General features: G+C 38.6%; 1 protein-coding gene across 1 annotated transcript in view; it reads right to left on the bottom strand.

The window, feature by feature from the left end:
* dnajc17 (DnaJ (Hsp40) homolog, subfamily C, member 17) overlaps positions 1-19,812 on the bottom strand; it is a 51,084-nt gene extending 31,272 nt beyond the window's left edge. The window contains exons 1-2 of the mRNA XM_026918653.3: positions 19,628-19,812; positions 12,872-12,941 (exon numbers count right to left, since the gene is read on the bottom strand). Coding sequence (XP_026774454.2) covers positions 12,872-12,941; positions 19,628-19,705 — 148 coding nt within the window. The 5' untranslated portion in view covers positions 19,706-19,812. The remainder of the gene's footprint in view (positions 1-12,871; positions 12,942-19,627) is intronic.
* Positions 19,813-20,210: the final 398 nt, after the last annotated feature.

Here is a 20,210-nt window from a genome sequence, read left to right as displayed (position 1 = left end):
ACGAAAGCCGTTTCCTCTAATGATGGCCTGCCGCTTTTCTCACGTAAACCTAGAGGCCCCCTACCGCAACTCCTATTAAGCCCTGTGGAGGGGCTGACAAGAAGGGGTTCCACACAAAGACCCCCCAGACCCCCCCAATCCCAGATCCCACTCTCCTGCAGCACTTTAATGACTCTCTTCTGCCATGACTACCTTTCTGTTACTCACTAATAAGAGATGGAGATGGAGCACACACATAAGCCAATGCACTCTCAAACATACATCTTAGGCCTGTAGGCCAACCGGAGCATTAAATTGACTGTTCATTTTAAACAATCATTAAATCCCCCAATCATACATATCTATCATTACAAAGAAAATAAGAATTAGATGTGCTACCTTCAATTGGGTTGAGGCAAAAGAAAATGGAAAAAAAAATAACTAAATAAATAAAAAGATCGTGACTTTCGTTAACTTCCTGAAGCAAGATCATGACAGAGCTGCATCTTGTTATTTGTACTTTGTGGGATAAATTGTGCTGTCCTCTGAGTCAATTATGCTGTTTAAACTCAGATTAGAACTGTTGCACAATGCTGCAGACACTTGTTTATGTATCATTTTCTTCCTTCTTCACTGGAAAATGTCTGTGAAACCAATCACTTACATTATAACAGCTATAAACAGTTGTTCCCTCACCAGCTTCTTTTAAATTCTCTCTCTCAACCTAAATATAACTTTTTTGTGTCAGAAAACTTAAAGGAATGTCCTTACCTCTAACTGTTACAAAGCACTGACACAAGAAAAGTCTTCTAAAGAAATATCTTCTCACTGAGAATATAACCATGTCAAAGTTTACTTTTTTAAATCTGTGTTTAAATTTATGTGGCTTGTCCTACTTACAAGTCCCTGTCTAAGTTGTTAGTACAAAAACGACAATGTAGTCAAATGAGCGCAATAATAGAAACCTGTGATTTGCCTTTCAGCCGGAAATACTTTCAGACCTGCTGTTATAGAAGATGAATCAACACCTTCTGAATGATCAGAAGTCAACAGCATAGTGGTATAAAAAAACAAAACCCTTAATATACTGTCTTGAAAAAAATGATGTGTTATGCAGGCATTATTATCCCCAGTGAAACTATTGCAACGTGACAAATGCATGATCTGAAATGTTAGGTTGATGATCTGACGGTCTTTTTTTGCATTTTAAAAAAAATTTCATGCATAAGACATAATGCATATCTAGCGCCTCTCATATATAGTACTGTGCAAAAGTCTTAGGCACATGCAAAGAAATGCTGTAAAGCAATGATGCCTTCATAAATAATCATAAATAATCATAAATAATCAAAATAAACAAAACATTTCTACATAAAATATACTACACAGAGCAGTAAACAGTAATAAACTACACAAAGTCAATATTTGGTGTGACAACCCTTTGCTCTTTCAAAATGCATCAGTTGTCTCAGGTACTTTTTAGGTAGTTTTATAAGGAAATTAGTTGGTAGGTATTGCTGAGCAGCTTGGAGAATCTGCCACATCTCTTCTGAAGACTCACACTGTCACACTTGCTTCTGTTTATGGAGGTAAAACCTGACAGCCTTCCTTAGCCTTGTGTTTGGTCTGAAAATAGTGTATTATGTAATGTGTTACTTTCTTTACTGACATACAGACATTTCTCTAACATTTAGTTTTCTGTTGAAAAGTAATGTTTGCAAATCTAAAATGTTTTTGTACTACTGCATTAATGCAAAAGTCATAAAATAAACATCTATAACAAAATTTGTAATTAAAAAATTATGGTATTATTAAGACTTTTAGTGTAATTCTGAAAACTTGTCTGAAATTGTTCTAAATCCTTTTATATTTTTATTTTGACATATTTGGCATCATTTCAATAATGCATTACTGACCAAAACTGCAAAGCACTTACATTTATAGGTCTTCCCTAATTCACTAAAAAAGCTGTCCGAAGTTGTTACGAAATATTAATCTAGTCAGTGATCCGTGGAAACATCTAGAAGATTTGTAAGTTTTCATTAAAATTTGGAAAACATTCACCCGTGTTAAACTTTACATGTTTCTCATCATTTGGTGTGACCACCCATCATGCGGCGTAACCAATAATTACAATAACACTTTTAAAATGAGAAATGAAACATCTAAGCTCTGTGGCTGAAATATTAATCACTGATACAGTATGCTGAAGTGGATACTTGTCTTGCTTTCTTTTCAGTTTTATGGGTTTCAAAGTGAAAACAAAGCCTGTGAAGTGCATGAACAGGGAGGCAGTGCAGTTAGTGGGCATAAATATAAGTTCATGACTTACAGAAATTCATAAATAATGCATGCATGTTTTTCTACATATCATACTGTACTTGTAATGCTTTGTCAAAATTCTAAGCATATTAAGGAAATACTTGAGGAGTGAAGCACTGTCACATTCATATAACTGCATGTTTTTATATAAATATACAGACCTGTGCAAACGTCTTAGACACCATTTTAGTACAGATTTGGTTATTGATGTTTATTTTATGACTGCATTAGAGTTAATACAAACACACTTATTTTTCCAAATATTACTTTTCCAAAAAAAAAAAAAATTTTAATGTTACCGAAAAATGTTTATATGTCAGTAAAAAAAGCAGCATAACAGCCCACTCAGATTAAAAAAATATATATATACACACACACACACACACATACATACATACACACACATATATATATATATATATATATATATATATATATATATATATACATATATATATATATATATATAATGTGTGTGTGTATGTATATATGTATATGTATATGTATATATATATATATATATATATATATATATATATATATATATATATACACACACACACAAACATATATATGATGAAGGCTTCTGCATTTTGCTGCAAAAATAAGAAGCAAGCATGAAAGTCAAAGTCTCCAGAAGAACTGTGGCACATTCTCCAAGATGCTCAGTACAACTTACCAACTAATTTCCTAATTTCCTTATAAAACCACACAGACTGACCCAAGACTGCTGATGTTTTTTTAAAAAGCAAAGAGTTGTCACACCAAATATTGACTTTGTTTAGTTTATTACTGTTTACTGCTCTGTATAGTACTTCCTTATGTAGAAACGTTTAACTTCATTATTTCTGAAGCATCTTGCATTCAGCATTTCCTTGCACACGCCTAAGACTTTTGCCAAATTGCCAAATATATGCTTGATTTTTATATTTTGAAATCCTTAGTTGTCAACGACCCATCTCTTACTTTAATCATGTCTGAATTTAGACAATTCAGACTGTGACATCGTCATGAACTAGGGGCAGGCTTATTTGTTTCCACAAGCTGTCAAAACGCATTATGGTTCTTGTCTACCTGACACTAATCCCCTCTTTAACACTAAGAGAACTAAAAACAGCATTCTACCTATCTGCATGATTCCTTTGTATATTTCATTAATTGGCTTTGAATGTGTACAATCTACCACATAGTTCACTGTGTTGTGTGTATGTAATAACTGACTATAGCCAATCTAGGAATGAGTAGAAAGGGACCAGCATAGGACCAGCATGGAGCAGATACTATTTTGGTGGTGAATTGTTCATAGCACAGCAATGACACTGACATAGGAATGCAATGGTAGGAATGGTGTGTGTGTGTTGTGTGTATATCAGTAGTATATCATCAATTAGTGTCCACTTTTCCACACACCTACATTATGGTTATACAGTTAGAGACTATATTTGAGACATTGGAGGACAAATAAAGGATTCTCTTATCTTACATTTGAACCAATTACACACCACCACCACCATGTTAGTGTCACTGTTGTGTTAAGAACAGTCCACCACCTTAATTTCTGTTCAGCAGTAGTAGTGGTCCTGTGGTGATGTCTTTCCCCTGATGGATGAGGTAGATGGAGCTGACAAATTGCATAAGAGATGTGCTACATTTGGCAAAAGTGCACCAATATGGTCTTCAAGATGTACCTAAGAGTCACTATTGGTAGGATCGTACTAGAATAATAGAATATAATATAAAAAATTATTAATTGAAATTATGTGAATCACAGCTATTCATGTTATATTACCTAGGTGAATTTTGAGAGTCAGTTCATGGGGGTGTCCACAAGAGAACCTTGTCTCCCCTCCTTTCTGCCCCCTTCGTGGCTTCCCCTTATCGTGTGAGAACGTAAATGACATGCATCTGAGGCCGCATTCTCAGCAGCCTTCTTGGTTTTCGTTTCTGGGAAAGCCAGCCCCATCCCGTTGGGCTCTGAACCCCCATTACCCCCTCGTTTGCTGACTTAATCAGGATTCAGCCGCGGCGTCCAGAGACCGCAGAAGCCTCAATCAAAACCATGCCGCGCAGCTTCCTTGTCCAAGGTGCAGATTCACGTCTTCGAATGCTGAATTACAATTCCAGGCCTGTTGAGTTATGTTTTCAGGACTGTCCCAAGGGACCCGTGGTGTGGAGATATGAGAGAAACTGCCTGGATTTGTCTGAACCACTAACCACATTAGCCACAGGCCTTTGTGAGAATGATGCCTGGGTTAAAGGCAGGATTAACTCAACCTAAATATGTTGGAATGGCTCCATATGCTTTAAAATAGTACAATGTTGAAAACACAAGGCTTTTTGAAGAGCCACACGTCCTCCATTATAAGTGATCAAATATAGTTTCTTGTTTGGGTTGCCAACTAGATTAACTGTTATCTAGCTTACAGGGCAGTGGTGGCTCAGCAGTTAGAGCTCTGAACTACTGGGTTATGAGTTTGAATCCAGTACTGCCAAGCTGTCAGTGTTGCTCGGCCCTTAACTCTTATCTGTTCAGTTTGACTGTAAGTCGCCTGAGATAAAAGCATCTCCCAAATGAACAAAAGTAAATGTAAAAGGATGCGCAATGTATTGCTCGCTCAGCATCTTGGAGGACCACCTGACAACCCTTAATCATTCCTCCATTTTATGTACATTTTATTATCATCCCATCCATATACACTTTTACAGTGGTGCTTATGGTGTGACAATGTCAGACAAGCATGAATGCAAGACAGTATAGGTAAGTACACAGTAAATAATATCTACACTGAGCGACATCAGAATAATAATAGCATCAGTTTACTGTCCTGAACACTGCCTTAGTAGTTTGACAGTTAGCTAAGCTCCCTCAGGCAGTATGAAAACCTTTGGGCCTTCCCTTTTATAGACCTTGATTTCTACCTTACAGACTTTGTTGTCTTTACTTGGGAAGATCATTCATTCCTTTTCCACTGTACGTCCTTCAGGAGGACAATGCTTCCTGGTTCAAGGTTAGGCTTAGTAGAGGGCCACTTTCTCCTTGGTTGTAAAAAGTTTAGGTACTGCTTTTTCCATTTATTCCAAGTTTGAACCTGCCGCCACTGCTGTTTATGACGTTTTCTAGCCCAATCACCAACTGGGGCTAGAATAATTGTCAGCTTTTGGGTTAGGAGTGTGTTGGGTGCAATTATGCATGAGTCATCTGGGTCAGTAGACACTGGGACAAGAGGTCTGGCATTGATGACAGCAGCAACCTCTACTATTAGAGTGGAAAGTGCCTCATGTGTCAGCTCTGAAGGTCTAAGCTGCTGAAACATTGCATCCAGAATCCTTCTAGTGAGTCCAATCATCCTCTCCCAGGAACCACCCATATGACACACATGAGGCAGGTTAGACTGCCAGATACAGCCCTGATCCAAGAGGAACTTCTCAACAGAGGTACTGTCAGTGTTGGAGGGAATGTTAAGCTCCTTACAAGCACTGACAAATTTTGTTCCCCTGTCTGAGCGGATGAGCTGCATGAGCCCTCGAATAGCAAGAAAACACCGCAGGGCGTCGATGAAGCTAGATGTATCAAGGAATTCGATGAGCTCTACATGCACTGCTCTCACACTCATGTAGGTGAATATTAGGGCCCACCTTTTGCTCTGAGCATGGCCACCTCTGGTACGTCTTGCCGCCACTGTTCACGGGCCAAAAACATCTAGACTCACATTCGTGAATGGAAGATTAGTGGATACACGATCTGCTGGGAGGTCGGCCATCTTTTGAGTCTGTGGTTCCCCTCTGAGTTTACAGCATGTGACACACTCATGAATGATATCGAAGACACTAAAAGTGTCACAATGTGGTGCTGTCCAGGGATGATAAGTGGCGTTCTTTCTTCAAGCTGGAGCTCTGCTTCTCTTAGGCAACCTCCTACTCTTAGCAGGCCGCCTACTTCTACAAAAGGGTCTAAGCCTTTAAGGGGGCTGTTTTTTAAGAGCTTGTCCTTTTTTTTCTAAACTTTTACAATCTTGAGCTTATGTCTCCTCTTGGACTGCCTTTTCGGCAAACAAAAGTTCTTTTACTGATGGAGCTGTGGAACAGTAGTGCCAGCCTTTGCAACCTGGTGTTTGTGTCATTGGACTTTTATGGAACTGATGAGATATATGGAGAAGACGTGCAATGGCATGAGTCGCTGACTTCCAACTGGAGAATTTAGAGAAGCACTGTGCACCAAGCTGCTTATTCATCATTGTGGCGTTTAATGTGGATACTTGAGGACGTACCTCTGCATCTGAAGAAGGATCCACAAGCTCATTTGTGCTCTCTTCAGGTAGAGTCTGGGGGCTATCTTTCAGAAACCTTGGCTAACAGATTCTCATCTGTGCACACCTACTTCCACTGATTTGGACATGAAGACCTGTGTATCCGAAGAACTAGATTGCTAACATATACATATAAGCTTTTGGTTTCATTATAGAGGTAGCCTAGGACTACCTTACTATCTGTAAAGTAAGTAGTGGTATCTATGGGTACATCACTACTCAAGACGGGGAATTGTCTGTTCAGCATGGACTGAGTTTTGCCTTTCACCTTGTGAAGCCAACGTGGTTGGTTCCTGTCACTCTAAGGTAGGTGACAGCAGCTATTGCTTTTGTTGATGCATCAGAGAAGACAAACAACCCTCTTCATTTAGCTCTAAAAGGTGATATGTTTGTGTAGTGTCTTGGAATGTGGAGCCTGCTTAAATCTTTAAGTGAACGTCGCCACGCATCACCACTTTTCTTCCATGTCTTTGGGAAGGAGGGAGTCTCAGTCACCATTCTGGTTAATAAGCTTTCTCAGGATTGCCTTGCCTTGGATTGTAACCTTGCCTTGGATTGTAACTGGGGCAACAAAGCTAAGGGGGTAAAAGATGCTATTGCCTGTGGATAAGGCACCTCGATGAGTAAAGAGTTTTGCTTCTTAAGACACCTCGAGGAGTAAAGAGTTTTGCTTCAGTGGCTATTTTGAAGGTAAAGGTGTCAGACTTCAGGTTCCAATTCAATCTCAGGCTGAGCTGTGTGGAGTCTTTGAGATCAGTGGCATGATCATGGGATGGGAAAGCCTTTAGAACTTCTTTGCTATTTGAAGCTATCTTGTGAGGCCTTAAGCTAGAACCAGCAAGAGTGCTCTGTGTGTTTTTGAGCAGGTCCACCACACCCTTTACTGTAGGAAGAAACTTCAAACCATCGTCAACGTAGAAGTCATGGTTCACAAAGTGCTTGACCTCAGGGTCACCATCTTTGACAGATTGCCGGAGACAACAGATGACCACAGCTGGAGAGGGACTGTTCCCAAACACGTGGACCCGCATGCGATATTCAATGATGTCTTCCAATGGGTCATTATTATGGAATCACAGGAACCTCAGGAAATTGCGGTCGTCCTCTCTCACTAGAAAACAGTACAACATCTGTTCAGTGTCAGGTGTTATGGCCACAGCTTCCTTAGGGAATCGCATAAGCATCCCAAGAAAGATGTCGTTTAAGTCTAGCCCAGACAAAAGAACATCATTAAGTGAGATGCCTTCATGACGGGCACTGGAATCAAAGACCACCCTGATGTTCCCAGATTTCTTAGGGCGAGGGGTAAATACCAGCACTCTTCACCTTCTTTCAGAGAGGGAGCTTCTTCAGCCTGATTGTTACTGAATACCTTTCCTATAAAGGTTAAGAAATGCTGTTCATCTCTAGGTTTCTATCCAGATTATGTCTCAAAGTAGAAAACCATTTCATGGCTTGAAATCTAATGTCAGGGAGTCTGCACCTTGGAGCTTTAAAATGTAATGGAGCCACCCATCTGTTACCTTCGTCTTTCTTAAGCCCTTGTTCCATTATGCAAAGAAATGACAAATCATTGATAGACGGGGCCACCTTGTCATTGTCACATGTCGTCTTGAACACTTCACTGCCTAGCTGAGCACGTTTGTAATTGTGAGACAAGTTGCTCTGTAGGACACATTCCATTGTTATTACACTGATAATTGCTGTGCTTCTCCATCACATGAAAAACATTAAGACAGGGAACAAAAAATGAATGAGCATCGTTCCTTCAAGTTGGTGAAGAATTTACTCACAGTGGTGGACATGTGAATGCCATTTAGACAGACATTGCCAACTATCACCCATCCTAGGTCAAGCTTTTATGCATATGGAGTATCATGAGAACCATTCACCTGTTTGTGGATCTCGTACTCTGATAATGTCACTACCCACAAGAATCATAATAGATGCATCTGGGTCTAACTCTGGAATGAATGGAGCTATTGGCCTACGATGAGAGTGATTGAGAGCAGCACTAGATGTGGGAATCTCTGTGCTGTTGTTGGGAATGTCATTACACTCCAGTAAACTTGGTAGAGGTAGGATCACCTTTCCGTCTATAAACTCAATTTGGCAGCCAGATGTTTTGCGACCAGTAGTCTCTGTCATTCCAGAACAAGTTCTTAGGCTATATGGAGACACTGGGCCATCTTCCTTAAAGGCATCAAAAAACTCAGAACAAGCTAATGGCTGGTTACTTTGCTCATCAAGGATCACATAGACCTTCAGTGCTTTGTCATGATGGCCATTGGGGTAGACTCTAGCCAAACTGATTTTAGAGCATGATCTATTACTAAGGTCACCTCCACAAACCTCAGTGCAATGAGCGGCCACTTCTGAAGGTGGCATGGGATCGTCCGCCCCGCCATCCTTTGGTGAGGAAGCTGATTCTTGAACTTTAGTTGCTAGTCCTGGGTGTAGTGCAGAAATATGTCTCTCACTTCCACACTCGGTCATTTGGTCATATATCTTCAAGTCTTAGCTGTGTGTGATGTGGCTAAGCAACATTTAAAACAGATCCCCCTTTTCTTTCAAATATGCAATGCGTTCTTCCAAGGGCTTCTCACAGAAGGCACGGCATTTCCGCAGCAAGTGAGGTTTTTTGTAAATGGGGCAAAGTCTTTCAGCATCCTCAGTTTTCCTTTCATGACTGTCTGTGTCGAAGGAAACAGAGGAAGACACATCTGTCTTGTAAACTGAGACCTCTCTTGGCCTGTTTGACTTTCAAATGGCCTTGTCTGTTTTAAGAAGCAACTCTGCTTGAGCTGAAAATTTGAAACCTGGATCATTTCTAATTCTAGCTTGTTGGCTGATGAAGTCAACTAAGACCTCAAAGGGGGGAAATGAAACACTGTGTCTCTCTTTATAACCAGATCCATATGATATCCACTTTTCTTGTAAATTAAATGGCAGCTTTTGAACTATGGGATTGATGCCCCTAACAGTGTCCAAGTTTGACTGGCCTGAAAGTTATCTGTCTACTTTGGCTGACTCTACTTCCATAAGGAGATCACTCAGTTCATGAAGCTTTGAGTAATCTTTGCTTGAAAATTCTCAACACATCTGAAAAGCGCTCTTTCAATAACCTCTAGAGCACCATAACATTCTTCCAGTATGCCCTATATCATCTCAAGACCCCTTTTTAATGTGTACTGACCTCATGCATTTAGCGTGTTCAGCTGATTCTTTCCCCAACCGTTTGACCAACAAGTCCATTTCTTCACTGGGTGTCAAGTTCAAACCTCTTACAGCGTTTTGAAAGCACCGTTGCCAGGCTCTGAAGCTTTCTGATTGGTCACTGAATCGTGTTAACCAGCTCACAGTGGGCAAAATATCTGACAAAGTCTGAAATGTTCATGTTATCTTGTTGGGGAGACTGGTGTACAACTTGACGTTGGGAAGGGTAGAGGGCTGCATTGGGAGAACTGTGTCTGCCATCTGCACTGGTTATTTACCACATTACTATAAGGATGATGCATATCTGGTGTGAATTGTGATGGCTTAGCTGAACCTCTTGTAGATAGTGTGTGATAAAATTCAGCATCATCTTTGTGATATCACATACATTGTTCTGCTCAACATATTCACTTGTCCACTGCATAACATTAACAGTTGTTCCGTGGCGCTCATGGTTACCATAGTCATTGGTGTCAACCTGCCTCTAGATCCTCAGCTTCGGCTACTGCTGCAGCGGTTTCTCTTGCTAACACCATTTTATCCTTTTTTTGCCTCCAATTTGGCTCTCTCCACCTTCATTCTTTCCTCCTCATCTGCATACATTAAGCGCACCCTGGCTGCTTCGGCTTTTGCTCTAGCAATAGCAGCTGCAGCATTTGTAAAGGAAGTGCTCGATCACGAACAAGATGAATACGATCTGGGTTTGGTGAGGGTGTAGTCTCCATTGCATACACAACTGGTCAGAGCACAGTCAGTCACAAGATGAATTCAGTTCTGTGACCTTACAGACACTTCAGATTTCTTAGTCACTTTGAACTGACTGGGAAAGAAGAATTAAAGTCTTCCTTCTCTCAATGACCTGTAGCCATGGTTAGCTGTCGAATTGATCATGGCAAAAAAATTACATTTACATTTTAGCAAGTGGAAATACCTTGAATATTGTCAAATGTAGCTAGCATTTCCCATTATAAGAGTACACTAAACCAAATTAAAGATGATTAAGCCTAGTTCTAGCCAATTTTCTTACTAATTTCAAGCTTGAAATAAGCTTGTTCTATTGGCAGATAATTTTGCACATTTTTAACATAGAAAGAAATAGAATTATCTGCCAATAGAATAAGACCATTTAAATCTTGAAATGAGTCAAAAATATCTTGAGGTTTAATAATCTTATATTTGGTTTATTGTAGTCATATAATAGGAAATACTAGATAAACCTGACTATATTCAAGATATTTTCACTTGCTAATGTCTTTTTTCGTACTGATTGATTCCCCCTCTGTGCCTTAATCAATAAAGCTACTCAGGAGCATGAGAGCTATTCAGTGAGGCTGCAATGTGAGAGAAACAAAGTACTTAGTTTATAGACAAACTGGTGGCATTACTTTGTTTCCACTATCGGATGCCAAAATATGATAACTTGTTCAGCCTTTCTAGCAATTTGACAGGTAGTTGCCACACTAAGATGACTCTTAAGACTATGCTCATGCATAATCTAAGAATAAGCCTTCACATGAAATATCTTATTAAAACCCCAAGCCCATCGTTTACGTTTTATTCAGGATTCCAGTAGACTTAAGGGAGATAAATAAGCTCTGCAATTTGTGCACTGACCTAGGAACATTTGGCCTAAACTTGCTCCTGCTACCTTGAGTCTAGAATTTATCCAAAACTTTTCTCCCATGAAGATGGCAAATGCATCATGGCAAATGATATCATGATAAGATTTTAAGTTGCTGTTAGTCATGCTGCTACTAGCAAGAAAAGTACAAAACTAAAATGGTACGGCCGAGTGTTTCTACAAACAGTACTATACAACAGAAACATAAACTTTCTGTTAAATCTAAACTTCCTGCTACAAAGGCATTTTTGTTTAAAATGTATATAAACTGTGGTTCTGATCCCATGAGATCCCATGAGTACCAGAGAGCCACTGCTGGGCCACAGAGCAAAGTCATTAACCCTTAAAGTGCACAGTACTTGTGCAATGATTGGATTCTTCCTCACTTGTAAATTGCTTTGTGTAAAAGAATCTGCCAAATGAGTAAAAGTTTTAAAAAATATATATACATTCACTGGCCACTTTAATAGGAACACCAGTATCCCTGGTCATTCATGCAATTATCCAATCAGCTAATCATGTGGCAGTGGCACAACGCATAAAATCATGCAGATACAGGTCAATGTCATCTTCAGTAAATCTTCACATCAAGCATCAAAACAGGGGAAAATGTGATCTCAGTGACTTTGACTGAGAGATGGATGATGGTGCCGGATTGTCTGTTTTGAATATTTCAGAAACTGCTGATCTCTTGGGATTTTTACGCACAACAATCCATAGAGTTTTTTTTTGTTGTTTTTTTTATCATATCATCTCTCATCTTATACAGACATGGACGTTAGTACACATTGTAATATTTCCTGTAGTTGGCACATTTTTCACCTACATTTCACAATATGGGGCATCTAATTGGTGGGAGACCTATCTCTAAAGCTCGTTGGAAAAACTGGGGCATTCATTACTTAAGGAACATTTATAATGATGAGGGGTCATGTTTGGTCAATAAAATAAAAATGTTAAAGAAAAAAACATGGCCTGCAGGATTCTTCCTTTTTCTTTTACTTGCAGCTTAGGTCACTGCTAAAAGCACATGGTATCCCATGGCAATGTCTTTTGCCCACTCACCCAATTAGTGATTTTTTAATGTTTATTTTGGCAGAAGCAATCTAAGGGTATCGTGTCCAGACTTTATTACGTTTTGGTGGAGTCAGCTTATTTTACATTATATTACACTTCGCCTGATCTATTTCCATCAGGCTCACTGATGCTGTGCCCAAGCTCTTATCTCTTAATCTCTTAATCTCTTAATCATGCATTTGCATGATTTTTGGCATTGCACTGCTGCCACATGATTGACATGTGGCAGAATTGACAATAAAGCAGACTTTGACTTTGACTGATCGGATAATTGCATGAATAAGCAGGTGTACAGCTGTTCCTATTAAAATGGCCAGCAAGTGTTTGTATAAATGCAAAACCAACTCACCAGCCTTAGGATTATCTGGGTTCTTGTCTGGATGACAGGATAAAGCTTTCTGTCTGTATGCTTTCTTGATCTAAATAAAGAAAAAGATGATTAAATAAAAGAATAATTTTGCAAGCCACAGCTGTGGTTACAAAAATACACTGTACTATGCGTGATTCAAACATAGCACGACCAAATACTCTCTTTCAAGAAACACAAATTTCACTCCACATCCTTCTACTTTGAATAGTATGTTCATGTCTTACTATGTTTCAGAAAACTAAGGGACTGCTTTTCTTGGGACTTGTCCAAGCCACTGTATGCTTCTTGGCAAACAAGATCATGATAAAATTTCAGACTCTATTGTTATTCATGCCGTTACTAGCAAGAACAGCACAGAACTAACATGTATAAGGGGGAGGAATCACGGAAAGGGGTGACAGTCACAGGAAAACACAATATGAAATATACTAGAAATTAGGGGGGGAAAAGATGGTAATAAAAGTTCACCACAGGTTTATAATGACTTGAGCCTGCTGAATATTACTACTGAGTGTTTTTATGCACTTCATGTTTAACCTCAAAGGATGCAAGTTAAAGTGGGTTTGACACAAAAAAAACATTATACTCACACACACATGTTTGTCTTACTGTCCTTGTGAGGACCTTCCACTGTCATAATTATTAATGCAGCTATTTAAAGCTATGCCTACACCCAACTCTAACCCCAGTAGCCAAAACTATGATAAATGAATGGTGCAGTTTTTGTAAATACTAAGCATAATTTTTTCCTCATGGGAACCAGCCAAATGTTCCCTCAAGATCAAAATTGTCATTTATTTCTATCCATGTGGGGACATTTGGTCCCCAAAACGATATAAAAACAGACACACAAACACACATATACACACACACACACAAATAAAAGCCATTCATAACTTAGGCCCTTTGCTAAGATTTTAAATAAACCAGACTGAGTATTGAGAATATCGTAATTTCCTCTTTTTATACACATTATGAAAGTGAAGCTGCAATCAAGCTTTTAAAGTCAACCTGGAGTGAACCTCCAGTAGTTTTAAACAATTTAGATTGCACATATTATCCAATTGTTTGTGACGTTAATGACAACATGCTTTCGATTAAGCTGCTTTTACTGCTAGGGAGAAAAGGCAAAGCCAACTAAGAACAAAATCAGTAGCGGAAAGTAGGATTCAGAGTGACACTAAAATTCAGAAATGTTCTTCAATTAGCTATGACTGAAAGGCACGATTGCCCGAACGATGCAGCACTACAAAATCAAACAAAATCCAAAAACACTATCTAACAAAACAAAACAAAAAAAACTGACAATGAACAGGCTTGTCACTTTCTCTACTCACTCTGAAAAACGTTTCCGTTGTCGTTTCCCTAAATGCTGTTGGATTTGGGTTTTTTCTTGTGATAATGTTGTTTGTTGGATTTGTATGTTTGGATGTGTGCTATTCTCTATATCTCTCAGCCTCTGTAGACAAGGGAGAGGTAATAGTAGTGTGTGATGTGATTCAAAGAGCGCAGTGTTATACTGATTTGAACAGTAAAGAATGAGCTAAATTAAAAAGTGTTTTCTATACATCCTTTTTTTTTTTTTTTTATTAGCGCACACATGCCTCCAGTACTGCAGGAGTACAGGTCGTGCTCTTTTGTCCTTTCCCATTCACATGAATGAATGTTTCCTTCGATTTTTGTATTTTTCCTTAGATAGATATATAAAGGGTTTCAAAACAGTGAACTGTATTTAAAATTTTTTACAGTTGTGAAAATAGAGATGCACCATCTGATACTGAGAATTGTTCTATCTGATATTTGCCTTAAGTGCTGAATCAGTATCATATTCAACATATTTTCATCCATTGACATGATTTGTAAACAGGGTTAGCTCTGTGACCATCATCCTAACCTAACAGTGGTATTTTGAACTGGTCATGTGTGCATATTATTGTATATCATATAACTGATTATCAGCATATACCTACAGCCCTTGTGTTGTCTATGTCCTTTCTGTGTAGCACTGAAACTTTCTGAAAGGAAACACAACTATGTTGGAGAGCTAAGGACCCCCCTCCCTGAGTCTGGCAAGAGCAAACACACATGTGCCTTTATCCTAATAATCCAACAAGTCATGGTTCAGTCGGTTGGCTTTCCGAAGCTAAACATCATTATCGTTTGCTGGCCTTGACCTGGGAATTTAGACAGCAGAGGCACGTCGAGACACACTTCCCTTTCTTCTATGCTCTTTACCTTGTCTCTAATCCACCACGCTGTTGCGCTCTTCTGGGGGAAAAAATTAGCCAAGGGAAAACAGCTTTTCCCATGAGGTATGATCCATATCTGAGTTTACTCTGAGCTCTTTCACTCTTGAGATAAGGTTCAAAAAGAGAACAGCCGATAAGTTTACCCTGGGTTCAAATTAAAACCCATAAGACGAGAGGGCTAATTTGATTTCCTGTCAGCTCGAGCCTCCGGAGCTGAGCTTTCAACATTGAGTTTCTGAGCACTTGCTGAGGGATCGACATACTGACCGAGTGCAAAGAAGGTGAAAAAAGTGCAAATGTCTTCCAGCATGTTGCCAAGATGGAAGATATGCACCAATTCTTCTTGTACAGAGATGAGAATCAAACTTCCAGGAAGCCTTTTGCCCAATTTGCAAATTGGTTAATTCAGTAACATTCTGTAACAAATCTGTAAGATGTGTTTGCACACAACGTAATAAAGGTCAGGGTTAGTTCTAGTACTGATGAACATAGCCAGCTGATGCTAACCAATGCTAGCTAGTAATATTACCTGAGAGGCACGCTCATCTTGCACCATGTTCCTCAGTACTATCTAAATCTAAATATTATGTAAACGTACTTTGAAATATTCATAAAGCGTACTGTTCAATATTCAATATGAACACAGTCATATTGAAATACAGGCTAAATGTACTTATACTATGGCAGTGTCCTTGATTCTGATTGATCAGATGGTTTTGACTAATTTTCTAGAACAGAACAGCTCTGAGAAGTGCTGGTTGTAATGCACTTGTTTTAATACATTGCATATTCTATAACATCTAAATCATATTCACCAAATACTCTGCATCATTTAAAATAGCCTAAAACCAAACAAACTGTTGTTGTGTATAATGCATAGGCTTAATTGTTCAAAAGTTGCTATGGTCAAGATTCCTGTAAGAAAAATGTTTGTTTAACATTTACTCAGTGTTTTGTGTCAGTCAAATGTAATGATTTTTTCCTTTCAGTTTTCCAGAGAGAAAATGAAAAAACGAGAGAGGAGAACTGAGAGGAATTTGCTATATTGTACAGACAGGTGAATGTAAAGGAAAAAACCTACATCAAAACAGTGTCTTAGCAAGATGTTGGGCTACCGCACACCACAAGAAGAGCTTCACTGCACCTTGGCATGGATGCCACAAGATACTGCCTGAATTATGGCATGACTGTGGTGGTCATAGCATAGGATTTACATCATTTTCACACACATCAAACCATTCAGCGAGCCCTCGTGTCCTGTGAATGGGGACACGGACAACCTGGAAGACACCACCCCAATCAGGATAGAAATCATCATGGCGTAAAGGTACAGAAGTCCACAAAGACCATGTATTATTTCCTTTTTTTTTTCTTGTGATCTTAAGATAACAAAAGTTGCTTTCTCGAGATCACAACTGATTTTACTCATATGTCAAAATGCATTACTAGGCATACATACTATACATCAGGGAGCTCCTTAACAGAAACTAGTTGATACAGTGGAATAGTTACGGCTTAGAGACCTAAGGTTGTGGGTTCGACCCCGAGCTCGGGGGACTGTGTGGCGTTTGACAATATTTTTTCCAAATTTCTCCTTCGGGATCAAAAAAGTACATCTAATAAATTCCATTCTAATGCCCAGTTTTTGTTTTGTTATACGCTGCTATGAGTCTGAATGGATCACACAAATACTATCATAATTAAGCATTAAATTAATGCACTTTTATAACAATGAATGTTTTAATCAATTAAAAATAGAAACTCAAGACACATATTCAAGCAATGCATGTATCGAAAATGCATCGTATGGAGACACCACTGTATCAAATATGAACTTTGTGTATCGTTACACCCCTAGTTTTTATCTATTGTACAGACCATTACATAACAAATGATCAGTCAGATTGGGCATTTCTGAAAGTACATTCTATATCATTACCATATCAAGCTATATGATGATATAGCACAGGTGATATTGGCATTGGATAGTCTACATCAGTGTTTCAAGCACCAAGGAGGTACTACAAAGGAGACTTAACAGAAGAGGAAAACTGTCACATCTAATGATATGATTAAAATGGATTTAACAAGTAATTAAGTATGAATTTCTAAGCACCAGAACCAGCTGTATTTTGTCATAGGGTTGAACCTAATAATTAAAAGGATGTGCCAAAGCAAAATGGACAAGTGGAATACAGGAGCACTTAAAATGTTACCAAAATGGAAATATATGAAATGGGATTTACATCAAACTGTCTCACTATCTGTTATTAAATAATACATTTCTTTATATTGTGATCTGCAACATATGGTTAACTGCTGCAAAGAATGCTCTGTTATAGCTTCAGATATATTTCTAGTAAAGCAAAGTGCTACTTGGATTAAAAGATCATTTTAAGGGGGTACTGTAGCCAAAAAAAAATGTTTGAGAACTACTGCACTACATCATTCTGATCACGCGCCAGGCACGCAAGAACTGCAAATGTGGACTTTTCACACTCTGAGTTACGCTGTACAAGAGTGCCACCTGTGGACGTAGCACTAAACATGCACTGATCTGACCGCCTGATGAATTTTATGCAGTGAACACGGCTGATCTTGACTGAAAACACAGTTCTTGAACATAAAACCCTTTTAAAGGCCATCTCCATCCCACCTCCGCTGTTGCATCTAACAAGCTCTCGGCTGTTTCATCTGGTACATCTCTATTTAAGATTTTAACAAGGCTCTAGGTTGAATATAAAGCTTACATACAGGTAATACAGCCATACAGATATTTCAGAACCATCTTCTTTATTAGGAAGCATGCCTTCTTCTTATAAACTAATAACCTGAGACATGCAGTGGTCTACCTGCTATTTATGTGTAGGCCCAATAACCTAAATACGTACATCATCTCTGAAAAAAAACAGCACGAACTTGATGAATAAGAACTGACTGATGTCCTAAAACTTTTTCTATGTAGTTACATGATTGTTATTGTTCTTGGCATGTGTGCGGCAGTCTGGGAAAACCAGTCGGATGTCACTGCTGATAGAGTCTTTCAAACAGAAAAAAGTCTAAAAATCAGGTTATGAACACAATTAAGTTAATAATGTATTTCGACACCTTTAATGGTGTGGAATGTGGAAAGGTTTTATTCCCTCCTGTCTACCTTTCTGCAAAGATCATGTTGGGTAAGGAGCCAATTTAACAAACGCAGAGGTAAAAACATTCAGTCTGCCTAAAGATGTTTAAAACCTCGCTAGCTACACATGATTTCCTCACACAGTGAAGGTCTCGCTTCGATGTAGTAGAAGTAGCTGAATAGTTGCATGCCACAGTGAATTAGACATAACCCTAATTAGTTCAGTTTGTGATCCGATACCAGCTGTCAAAACATCTGCGGAACAAGTTTTTAAATGTTTAAATGGCCTAATAACACAGCAGATCAGAACACACTGAACTAATCAGTGATAAGATCAAAAGATGAATATGCAATGATAGATCAGAGTTTCAGCTTTCATTTCCTAATATTCACATCAAGATGCGTTAAACAGCTTAGAACATGGCACCTTTCATTTGAACCCACCTATTTTGTAAGTGATCAGAAATATCGGAACATGCAACTGAGAGGTTTCTTGTTCTACAAAATGCATTAACAGTGTTGGGTTGTGTGGGATCCAATAAATATAAATAAAAATCTAAATGAAAGAAACAATTATATACAAATAATGTGCCTAATGTGTGAATAGCTGTATCACAGCCTGAGGGTCTGTTTGTTTGTATTGAAGAAGGATAAAGGAGTTCTTAGCTGCCAGATGTTTCAGAGCCACTGCACTCTCAGACACAAAGGTACCAAACAGTACTGTCTCTTGTCACTGCAGTGGGACATTTTTACCTAATTATTTTATAGCACAGCTTTAAGGGTACATCAGCGGTCCTTAAGATCCAACAACTAAACTGTAAATTATTTGTCGTGAAAGATAAATACTAAAGGTACAGAACATGTGGCTTGGATTATACTACAAAGGTAAATCTTCTGTAACTGTAATATCTAGATCAAGGAAATGTACAGTCTGGTACCTTTATTTCTCAGAGTGTGCTGTAATTGGCTATTTATTGGCACAATATAAAAGTAATACATACTCACTATTACAAAAAACAGAAATAAATCATAAGTCTTGCCTTCAGTTTAAAAAAAATAATAATAATTAGCCAGGATCTACTTAATTATTGCCATGTATGAAGATATAAACATGAGCCTAAATGCATGAAAGTTGAAGAGTGTGTCAGCAGAGAAACAGTAATAACTCAGAGCAGTGATCCAGTCTGGAACAGCCCTGAGCTCTCCTCCTAACACAGCATTTAGTGTTTAATTTTCTGCCAGCTGTTGATTTATTATTAAATCCCTGTAACAGTGTTTCAGTCATTTCCTACACCAGGACACTGCTGGCTAACTCACTACCACGAGTCTTAATAATCATTTCGGGCTTTTTTACTGCACCTCTTTGGCTGTCGCTGTTCCTTCAATTCCTAGTAAACCGTACAGGTCCATCTGTAATATTTCTTTCGTAGAAGCCATATTTTTTTTAAACACTAGCGCAAATGAAACGTTAATAAATGTGTGCCTATTTTGAAAATGTAGCACAGTATAAACGCTTCCGGTTTACGAACATACAAAATAAAAGTCTTTTAAAACGTACAGTAGGTTAGTGGATAAATACAGCATTCTGTATACATGCATATCTCGAGATCAGGTGACAAATTATATTTTAATTTAGAGCGCTGATATAAAATGTGGCCGCAGCTGTTTTTTGTGGGTTTTTTTTTTTTTCAAATAAATGCTCTACGGATGACGTAACGTGACGTAACGTGACGTAAACAGCCGAGCAGAGCCATGGTGCCCACTTTACACTTCACTACTGCGCCTTTTTTCCCCTTAATTTGCTTCAGATGCTTAATACACAATGATACACTATAAATTAGTAGTAGTAGCAGTAGCAGTATCACTGTGTCTGCATGGGTTTCCTCAGGGTTCTCCAGTTTCCTCCCACCTACTAAAAACATGCAGGTGGCTAAATTGCCCC

The sequence above is a fragment of the Pangasianodon hypophthalmus genome, chromosome 10, assembly GCF_027358585.1.
Source record: "Pangasianodon hypophthalmus isolate fPanHyp1 chromosome 10, fPanHyp1.pri, whole genome shotgun sequence".
Classification (NCBI taxonomy): Eukaryota; Metazoa; Chordata; class Actinopteri; order Siluriformes; family Pangasiidae; genus Pangasianodon; species Pangasianodon hypophthalmus.
Note: the sequence above shows the minus strand (reverse complement) of the source record. Positions and strands in the feature narration are given on the sequence as shown.